The sequence below is a fragment of the Seriola lalandi genome, unplaced genomic scaffold (assembly GCF_002814215.2).
Source record: "Seriola lalandi dorsalis isolate HSWRI2012SDOR001 ecotype SW California unplaced genomic scaffold, Sedor1 jcf7180002054688, whole genome shotgun sequence".
Lineage (NCBI taxonomy): Eukaryota > Metazoa > Chordata > Actinopteri > Carangiformes > Carangidae > Seriola > Seriola lalandi.
In genome coordinates, this window is record NW_019525241.1 from 746393 (window position 1) to 757951 (window position 11559).

The 11559-nt window shown below is 41.3% G+C and overlaps 1 protein-coding gene across 1 annotated transcript in view; it reads right to left on the bottom strand.

The window, feature by feature from the left end:
• Nucleotides 1-10218, bottom strand: part of LOC111667303 (copine-8-like) — an 83815-nt gene extending 73597 nt beyond the window's left edge. Inside the window, exon 1 of the mRNA XM_087178426.1 lies at nt 9947-10218. Coding sequence (XP_087034552.1) covers nt 9947-10044 — 98 coding nt within the window. The 5' untranslated portion in view covers nt 10045-10218. The remainder of the gene's footprint in view (nt 1-9946) is intronic.
• Nucleotides 10219-11559: the final 1341 nt, after the last annotated feature.

Below are 11559 nucleotides of genomic sequence, written 5' to 3' on the forward strand. Positions count from 1 at the left end.
ATGTGTGCTGTGGCCTTCCTACCATGTTATCAGCAGGACGCCCAGTGTGTGTTTGTGCACGTGAGACAAATAGAGAGACATGCTTGGATGTGCAGGGCGAGGCCAGGGGCTTCTACATGGGGGAGAGAGAGAGAGAGAGAGAGAGAGAGAGAGGGAGGGAGACAGAGAGGGAGGGGGGCAGCATTCATGGCTGTAAACAGGGCTGTGAGGGTGATTTACTGTATTTCAAGTAATCTTACTTATCAAATAGTCTAAATATGTGTTGCAATGTCAATCTGAGAGCTCGGCATGTAGCGTCGCACCTCTCAGAGGAAAAATCTTAATCAGATACAGCCAATTCTCCATCCAGATATCACATCCAAAATGTCAAAAAAATCTAATTGGGCAGGCAGAATTTATAGGAGATGTTTTGATTCCTTTTATTATGCCTTTATGTCCCATGGGACGCAATCTACATCAGTATGAAAGTAAAATGTCAGAGCATCAAATGTGACTGTATTTTATGTGTGTGTGTGTGTGTGTGTGTGTCTTGTGCTGAAAATGTCATCAGCTGTTTGACTGATGGGAGGCATGGCAGCACAAATATCTGCAAGTGTGAGTGCATGCACGAGGGTTTAAATGCTTTTAAACGCATGTGTGCACATACCGTGTGTATTATGTATGTGTCTGTGCGTCAGCCCATATACAATCCTTCAGTTGAACTGCTCCCCAGGGCGCCCTGTTGTACATCTTGGTAGTTATTGATGAATTCATTTGCTATTACGGCTTCGGCACATTCTCCGATGGTCCATTGAGCAGAGCTTTTAACGCCTGTTTGACCCTGAGGTCAACAGGTCTCACTGCTTATTTTTTCTCCAGGAATATTCTAAGAACAGCTCGGATCAAATTATCTCTTACACTGCTAAATAAATAAAAAATCTAGATGACAAGAAAATACATAGCAGTTATGGAAGTCTCACTATCAGCAATTAGGGAACAAATACAATAGAGTCACTATTGCAACCATCTATCTAGAGTCGGCACATTGCCACCGCCGTGTGTGATTTTAGATAAAATGCCGGCATTCCAGCACGCAGAGGCGTAACATGTAACACAAAAGGCTACGCATCTGTCCCAGTTGTCCCTTTTACACAGATGTTGATCCGACTCTGACTACCTTCGCTGCCGGAAAAGAGTCGGAACAACAACCCACCCCTATTCTGTCTTTATACCGTTAATGCAAGGTGGAATAAAGGCGCAACATTCCCACCTTGAGCAGGTTGTTTAAAAGGGGCTTCTGATTCAGGTTAACCTGCTTTTGAGTTGCTGATGTGAAAGGTATTTTGTATGTGTGTGTGTGTGTGTGTCCTTGAGTCCATGTTATATCACCTGCATTTTAAAATAACACCACAGCTGTCTAACCTTGAGAGTAAGGCCAATGGGTACACCTATTACCCCTCTATCTATTACTTCTGTATTTAGCAGTAGAGTGGTACTTGTGTGTGTGTATGTGTGTGTGTGTGTGTGTGTGTGTGTGTAGCCCTTGACCTTTGCCAATGACTCGCTCCCCCTCTCCATCAGATCTTTATCAATCCATTTTTCTCACCGCAGCTCTACAGCTTGATGTATGGATCAGAGGCATTGTATTAGTGTGTGGTTTGTGTGTGTGTGTGTGTGTGTGTGTGTGTGTGTGTGTGTGTGTAAGTGTACAGTGCAATTAAACATACACAGACGCACATAAGTCGTGACACAGTGCACATACCGTCTGGTGACTTATGTAGAAAACCCACCCACAGCGAGCTCACAACAGAAGGAAGGAGGTCGATAGTAATTTCCTCCGAGTGCATAAATCTTTACTGACCTGACTAGAAAAAGCCAAAACCTGATTACAGAGCAGGACTCTGGCCTCTAGATGCAGATAAACACACTCCAACAACACACTCAGAAACAGAGGTAGTGCAAGACAGACAAGACAATGGCATCAATTCATGGCAGCTCAGAAAGGGTTTTTTTTTTTTTTTCCAATATAGCTTTGTCTCACTGATTGCCAGCACCACTGCGTTGTCATCCAAAATCATTTGCGCTCCCCGCTGCTCGGAACCACATGTAAACAGGGAGAAAAAGTTATCGGCCGTCGTGTCATCGTGCACACTCGCACACACACCCTTTTGTGCTTTTGGCTGGCATTGAACCGGCGCCCAGCAGGCAACCCTGTCTTCCCTTCAAAGTGATGGCTGTCAGTGACGTCTTCAATAAGAGAACCATTATGTGAGCTCTTTGGGGCCAAAAAGGTCAACGCAATCACTTCCCACAGACGGAGTGGGAGTGAGCGACCTGAAAATAGATAGCGGCTTGGTCATGAGTTGTGTTGTTAAAGGGCGGGGCTGCAGGGTCGGTTCAAACGGAGCAAAATATGAGGATGTGTGATGAAAGATTTTCTGTAGTTGTTTTAGCGATAGAGAGAAATATCAATAGCGAGATTTAAAATGTGAATCACTACAATCAATGGTGTGAAGTCCACAGGGGGCAGTGAATGCAATCCAGAGCATGTGACCCTTTAAGAGTCTAAGAGTCACATCCTCAGGGTAAAAACAGCATTAGCTTTACTCTATCTCTTAAAGAAATGCCTTGATACTAAATACTTGGCTGCCAGCAGTGACTCACGCAATCAATGATGAATGATAGCAATTCTGAGGAATCAATGTCAGTAAAACACGTACGAAAACATAACTTTTAGGTCTGAATTTTTATAATCCTTTTTTAGGGATTATTTTTCAAGATGACTGAGTGTGCTTTCACAATTACAGAAATGGCAGATAGAGCCCAAATAAAATTCAAAATGTCAAGCTTTTCCTTTAATCTTGGCTCAATAGTCCAAAGTCTGTGTCTGTTTTTCTAAGATCCAGCCTTGCACAACCTACATTTATCCAGCCTACTTTACATCCTTTTCTTGGCTCTGGCCCAATAACCTGAAGCGTCTTCCTGCTATCTGCTTCCCATGCTGAGATTCAACCAAAATCATTGTTTTCATATTGGAAGTCACAATATTTTAAGTCTTGTTAAGACTATTATTTATGTCTCCCTCCTTTTCATGATCAGTGAAAGCATGTACACTGCTGCTTCAAATCCACAGTGGAGACTACAATTCACAGCGGTTAATGTGTTTTTCTTAATTTGTGGAGAGTGGACCATCTACAGGAGTGCAGAGTGAAGCGGTTGTAAATCTTTTCTTGGCAAGGGTTTAACAGTCCACCTCGTCTGCGCTACATCCTCTCTACACCAAACAAACATTGTCCAAAGTGGATTTGAAAAAGCTTTGAATGGGATTCGGTTTGATTGTCACACACCCACGGCCTCAACAGAAACATTACCAAACACGACTTCAATCAACTCCCCAGTGTATTCTACTTCTCAAGATATGATTTATGTCGAGGTTCAGGCCTTTTTCTGTGGTATCTGGAAACATTCAATACCACTGTTAATGGTATAATAATGATACATTGATTCAATGATTTCAATTTCATTTTATATACACACACCTATCTGCAGCACATCCCGTCATACTCTTGGTTTGCACATATAAACAACAGTTTTTTGTTTGTTTGTTTTGTTTTTATTTTTGTTTAATATCAGACGGATATCGGTTGCCAGGGTAATCCCATCGATGTAAAATGAGTTAAATAAATGATAAATAATAAATAAAAAGAGCACCAACTCAGATACAAACCAGAGACTTCTGAGCAAACGCTTAAATGGACTTTGTGCTTTTACGTCAAACAAAACAGAAGTACAAGCACACCAATACACAACTGGCTCCCGAACAAAGTTATTAAAAGACTCTGACTTTTAGACTTCAGTAAGTCAGGCCAGAGAAGTAACAGTCCACTGTACTGTATATCACAATTTTACCTAAATTACCACTGTTGCTTTTCTGTCTTCATACATAGTTAAATACATTCAATGATTAAATGAGATTTTTCATCCAAACGGATAATAAAGGATATGCATAATGATATTAATAAATTATCCATCATAAACATGGATTTGGAGGAACTAATGCAGCTGGTAGTGGGAGATCATATGCAAATGAGATCATATGCAAACTGATGTAACAGGTTCATCTGTGTGTGTGTGTGTGTGTGTGTGTGTGTGTGTGTGTGTGTGTGTGTGTGTATGTGTGTGTGTGTGAGGTCATGCTGCGTTCAGCATTAATGTAACACCAGCTGATGGGCAACAGCAGTGCTGAGAAAAATGTAGAAACAAAAGGAACGAGAAAAGGCACGAGATGTTACTCATGCTATGATTTGTTTCGATGGGAGTCAGTTTTCCAGCTTCAAAGTGTCGCTATGTGCCGGCCAACACATACCGGCAACCCTGCTGCCAAATGAGCCCATTCAAGGGTAGACAAAGGCCAGGTTTTCCACCAAGGCACTGACCACAATCCACCTCTTGAACACCGTGACGAGTATATGATTACGTCGTCTGCCTGCTGCCAACTGATTCAAACAGTGGGCTGCCTCCATCCACTGCGCAGTGATCCAGCTTCAGTGGGGGAGTTTAGATTGGAGAGGAAACTCTCTCCTGTGGTTTGTTGAGGCACTGGCTGCTTAAGAAATGGACACATGGTAAAGATTCAGAATTGGCGTGGACCCTGCATGAAACATCGGCTGACTTCATTCTTTGGTAAACTATAAATTATCCACTATTAACCACTATCCAATATTGAGCAATGTACTCACAGCACATCCAGAAGTATAAACAATCAATTCGAGAAAACATGAAGTTACCACAAAATACTGTCTCAACTACTCTTACATAATGGGTATTTGAACTCATATTTGGTGTGACAAGAAATACCTAAAGCCGCAGGACTACTTGTGGTTTGAAGCTGATTTGATGACACATTTTTTGAGTGAATCCATTAGGATCACAGCAGTCGCGTGTCCCAGCCTTCAGGCCTGAACAAATATGACCTCGTTTTCAAATTTGGCCTCCTTTTATATTTCCAAACCAGCCTTTACTGAAATCAGTCTGGAACAATTTGTATGGACATGGACGTACTGATGTACATTGTGTTGGATATATGATGATCAAATCAAGACCTCACACATGCATGACAAAGCCTGCATGTGCGCGTTATGGTTAGCTACCCAACCGTAACAGTAAAAATAAATAAATAAATAAACTGTCTTCCAATTTTTCATTTACACCACAACTAATATGTTGTGGCAACCGTGAGTACTGGAAAGAGATGCCTTTTTTTCCAATGCATCTCATTGTTCAACAGCAGAGAGAAGGTGGACAGAGGAGACAGCCTGAGAGTTATTACTGTCAACAGTTACAGTGTTTACTGACAGTGCTGGGATGCATAACAAGAAACAGAGTGAGGAGGAAGAGACGGGAAAAAAAAAAGGTGCCAACCAGTCTGAAAGACACTGTAAAAAACAGTCTACATCCTACTGTGAGCTTTTTCTGCCATGCCGGTAGGAAAAAGACAAAGAAAAAGAAATGAGGCAATCCACTAAATAAATACTAACATAACACACAAACACCTCTGGGGTGACACATTTCCATGCTTGGTTTTGTGTGTGTGAGAGTGCTAACAGCAACCCATTATTCAACAGAGTCGGGTTGTCCACTGTGGAGCACTTTCCTCCTTTGAATACAAAAATTGTAAAAATGCAGCAGAGAACATGGAGAGGTGTTAGCAACAAAAAGATTTGGTATCCGTGTAACAGCAACAAGTTAAACAGAAACTAAAACAGCTGCAAATAATGATTACTTTCATTACTGATGAATCTGCGCATTATTTTCCCAATAAGACAATTAATAATTGAGTCTATAAACCATCAGAAAATAATGAAAAATGCTCATCAGATATTTCAGAGCCCAAAGTGACGTATTCAACTGCTTTTTGTTGTCTGATCAACAGTCCACTGACCAGCAATTATATAATAGTAATGTAAGACAACAAAAAGCAAAAGAGTGACCTTTAAGAAGCTGGAACCCTGTTTGCCATCTTTGCTTGAAAACTGAAGAGCATACGATCACTTCACTGTCGATGGACTGATGGATTAATTGACTGATTCATTAAAAAAACAGAGAGGGCTTGAGATACTAATGCCAATTCAATATCTAAGCTCTGGTACAAATATCAAAACAATATTTTTGTTGATCCCTTACATGTTCATGTTTTTCACCTTGAATAAAATACAGTTGACAATAGAAAAACACAGTTTCAATCAGTAAATGTCCGATTAGACTGATGTCTTGATCAATATTCAGTGCTACAGACATTTTGATTGGTACACACACAGATCAAATTTCAGCAACTATACACATAGTAACCAAAGAAACCGGCAGGCATCGGTATACTGTGTATTTCTTTGCAACATTAACTTGAGCCCTGAGCTAACAAGACAAACTTTCTCAAAACACTGAGGAACCTTGCAAACATGTCACCTATTTGATATATTAGACACACTGGTTTTGTGTGTGAGTGTGAAATAACCTGGCCTGTGTGCTGGGCCAATCGATGACCATAATGGAATATTTGGACTTGAGGCCATTCACCACAGAGTCCCCCGGCTCAAACATGTAGGTGGTAACACTAAAGTGCATCAGGGAGTAATTTATTCTTCTGTGACTGTCGGAGTGTGGGTGAGGGATGGTTTGTGTGTACAGTCATTCATATATGTAGCCCCACAGTATACAGTATGTGTGAACATACTTTTATGCATGTGTGCTTTTGTGCAACACAGTAGGCAGAGCTGGTAGTGTATTGATCCAAGCTGATACCTCAGGCTCACCCATCAATCAGCAAAATGTCTCCGGCTAACTGCAGAGCCTGAGCGAGGCTCTTACTTGATATTCCCACAGCATCAGAGCATTATCAGAATCAGCCGGAGACACAGGCTAAGAGGTCAATATATCTCCAACGATTATGTCACCACTGACTATATAACAATTACATGAGGAGAGCTTTTTGGATTGAGAGCATCATCTCAAAGGCTCTCAAACTCTTTCTTTTCTCAACTTCCTCATTCCCTTTCCATATCATTCAGCGTCTTAAAAAGGCTTAATAAGTATGAATATCAAATCAAAAAGTGAAAACGAGAGATGATTACATGTCACTTGATGGAAAATTGCCTGTAAAGAGTTTTTCCTGAAACAGGTGACAACATCTTTAAAACCCGAATGCACACTCAAAGTGTTTCAAGAATGCTGATTTGCATTGGAAATAACTAATTAACTTGTCACTGCAGATTTTTGCTCTCTTTTTCATTAGATCCACTCAAACATAACATTTTGGACTCAACTACATAACCTATTAAGTTTCCAAGCTCTCTCTCTCTTTCATCTTAGATCACTTGTGAATGACAGTTACAATCATTGCAGTCACACTGCACATATTACCATCCAAAATGCCACTCACTCATATTGCTCACTCTTCAGCCATTGTCTTCTCAGTTCATTTTCTCACTCTAACACCCCCCTACACACACATACGGGGGTAACTTTAAAAAAAAAAGTTGTAACCATGGTGATACTGTACATTGCCCATTAAGTCCGCTTACAAAACAATGTCACATACACAAACATACAAGGTATATGCTTTAAGCTCACACAAACATGTACTGTAAGTGCACACCCACACACATACACACCTGGCTGTAACCATTGCATTCCCGCTCCCCCTCGGGTTGGAGGTGGGAGGGCAGCCACCAAAACACAGTCCCCCCCCAGGGGGGCTGAGAAGCTGGGTGACTCAGACATTAGCAAACTCTACCAAACTATATATTCTACTGGAAGATGACATGATCTCTCTGTTACTAAGGAGATGGTACTGAAACTGTAACCACAGTATCTGAGGGACTCAGGGAAGGCAGCATACTGTTTCTGTCCACTCCTCTAAGGCGAGTAGTGTGGCAGTAAAATCACATTAAGTTGGAAAGTTTCTTTGAATCGTGCCAGAATCAGGGCAAAAAAATGTCCCATCATGTGCTGTTACATGAGTTATCAAATGTGTAAATCACATGACTGACATTTGATTCCACGCCTAGTTTCATAGCAGACACACATTCATTGAAATTGAAAGGATAGATAGATTTATGTTGCATGTTTAAAGTCAATTCCACATAAGGTGTAAGGGGTCAAGATTTAAGTAAAGACTGTGTTAATCTGACAGGCAGAGTTTGAAATATCATGCTTGCAACAAGAAAACCCAACCACAACAATGTGCTGACAGCATGGCGACACAACCAAGAGGAACAGCAGCAATGTAAACAGGCATCATTTGAGTATCTGTCAAAGCCCTGAGAAGGAACCGGTTTTTCTGGATTCAGATAAAGTTCACTTATTACTGGAAGATTTCTGTTTCTGTCAACATCTGAATAGATTTACAGTACATATCATCAGATACACACACACACACACACACACACCGCCCAGTCTCCAATAGAAGATCATCTATCAATATGGAGGAACACCCACAAGTTTCAGCCTACTGAATTCCACCAATTCTTATCTTATTAACAATTTATTTTTTTATAGCCTGTTACACAGCAGATGATATCACTGTTAAACAGAAACTCTGTTACCTATTTCACAATGACAGAGCAGCTGCAAGGGGTGTAACACTTTACTGTAACAAGTGTTTAAAAGAAAACATCAATTTCAAAAGGCTTTTCTTTGAATGTGTTTTATCTCTCTATTCTAAAAAAGTGTATTATGGTGCCTTGTGATGGTAAAATACATCACTAGCAGCACATATATATATATGTATATACAAATAATGTCACTTATTTGATTCAAAAGAGGCCACACATTAAATTGGATTCCCTTTAAGGGGGGCTCCTGAAAACATGTGGCTGACCAGTGAAGCACACAGAGGCTGTAGCTCACTGTGGGTCACCAGTCTGGCAGAAATAAACCACATTCTCTGCATTTTCATATACAGAGAAGAAAATCCTCCCTGAATGAGAGACAAAGACCACCTTCAAAGGGGGTTAAATACACCACAGCCTTGTCCCCTGCTTTCCCTGTCTGTTTCCATCACGTCAGACAATACACACACTGGCATGCAAACACACCACAACTCCTTGTAACGATTTGAACACGTTTTACATGCATTTGATACAGCAAAATGATGGGCTGTTTAGACAGCTGACCAACAAGAACACTGTCATCTGTCAAATACTGCAAAGACAACACTAAAACAAGTGTTTGGAGGGGCAATGCAGCTGAGAAATGTCTAAATAATTAGGAATAACTCATTAGTTGCCACATTGGTAGGAATCCACCTACACACTGTATTTGATATCATATCAATAAAGGATACCTTATTCTATTGTATTATTTGCCTATTTCATATGGGATCGCCATATTATACTTGTGTATGTTTTTTAAGTGTAACTATATATCCCGTTGTGTGTTTGTAATAGGCTTATCACACTTATACATATATTCCCTATTGGCATCACTTTGAACTTGTTTAAATGTGTTTAGCTAATATAAAAAGTAAGCTAGTGCGTCTCGAAACGAGTTTGTAAAGACCTTCCAGGATTTTTAACGTTACAGTATAAACAGTGTTCACACAGTGTGTACAGTTTTGCTGTAATAGACTTGTGTACATGTTATCCTTCGGGAATAGTTATCATGGCCCGTATTAACAGTGTTTCACTGGAGTAAAAGTGACAAACTGCCACCACATCTCGCTAATACAGCTAACGCTACTCATAGTAACGTACAGTAACACAGTCAGTCTTACGTTACTCGCCATAAAAAGCGAAAATGTGACATTTTCACGCTATTGTCGGAGCTGAAGTCGGTGTAAAATGAAAGTAAACAGAAACTTGGACGGAGTTGAAGTACAGTTCACTTGCACCTGCGTTCACAGCTCGGTGTTTTTTTTTCCTCCCGTAACCCTGTCAGAGTAAAACCAGGTTAAACAGACACATTCCCCTACCTGCAGGACACTGTGATTTCAACTTTGGTGGCTGGAATAGACGCGTTGAGCGGGTCGAAGTCGCCTATCGACGCCATGTTTAAGAAACCGTTGTTCATCCTGTCAAATGTTTTCCTTTTCCTTTTCCCCTTTTCCGTGTAGTCCAATCCCCTTTTTATGAGCGACGAAGGAGAGCGAGGAGCTGTGTGTGTGTGTATGTGAGTGTGTGTGTGTATGTGAATGTGTGTATGTGAGTGAGTGTGTGTGTGTGAGTGTGCGCCTCCTCGGCGAGAAGTGGAGCAAAGGTGCCAGAGAGAGGGAGAGAGAGGCTGGGAGAAGTGATGTCACTTCTCCCTTTCTCTCTTTCTCCTCCTCTGTGTGTGTTTCTCTCTTTTCCTTCTCCCTTCCCTCTTTCTTTATGCCACCCTGCCATCTCCTTCCCCTCTCTTTCTGTCTGTCTCCCAGTCTTTAAATTCAGTTCAGTTCACTTCTGTTCTCTGCATGTAAATTCAACGCTTCAGATTTACTGGCATGGAAGTAATGACAATGATACAATCATCACGAAAATTGAATAAATTTACCATGAAAAGTCTTTCCTGTGTGTGTGTGTGTGTGTGTGTGTGTGTGTGTGTGCGTGCGTGCGTGCGTGCGTGCGTGCGTGTACGCAGGCATGCACACATTTCACGTCCCCTCAATACTTCCATTCACATCAGTTCAATTCAATGTGAGTTATTGGCATGAAACCCCCCTCACTCCTTGCATGGCCGGGTAAACCGTTACGGGGCCCAGGGTAAAAAGGAACTGTGGGCCGCTGATGATGTCATGAGGCGTGTGTTACAGACTGCAGGTGTGGAGTTTAAAAGGTGCTGCCATTTACCAGAGAGGAAGGGTCACTGCTGGTTTGCATTTGGGGAAATGTAGGCTCTAGTGTTTTATGTACTTGACTTACTCGTTTTAGTTTTAAAATGCATCTCTTTTGCAACATTTACGTCTGACGTCCACACTACTCCAGAGTTTTCGAGCACCTGATACTGAGACTTTTGGAAAGACTGCTGGACCCGTTTTAGTTTGAAAACTTCAGGGTAGCGTTGTATTCTGGATGGGCCTTTGGAAACGATGAAGCAGACACCCACGCTTGCCTCCTGGTCTTATCAGTCACAACTACCAGTGGTGTACCGGTGGACTACTAACATGGATAATCAGTTACAAGCATTACTGACCTTGTTGTGTTTGCTTGCAGCTTTTGCACAGTAAAATTCTGCATTTTAACGCTACAACTGCCTTTGCTGTTCCTTGTTTGTAGTATTTTGTTCATAGCAGACAATCAGGTATGACTGTATGGACAGAGGACGTTTCTGATATGGAGCTAAAACGGTCGTCTGGGTGGAGATCGATTTCATTTTGAAATTAAAATGTATTAGTGTGGACGTAGCCTAAAGTCAGCTTCAGCTGCTTCGATTTTGACCTTTTTATTTTCTGATGCGTCTCTTATAAGTCCTTCTACTTCATGAAGTGCAACAAAGAGCTTTTTTTGATCTCTAGGTGTCTAGGCCCCTGTAGAGTTGTAACCCATTTGTGTGTCAGGGCAGTAGAGTATATGTGGTTCCTTTGCCACGCGCTTTTTCTAGTCTCAG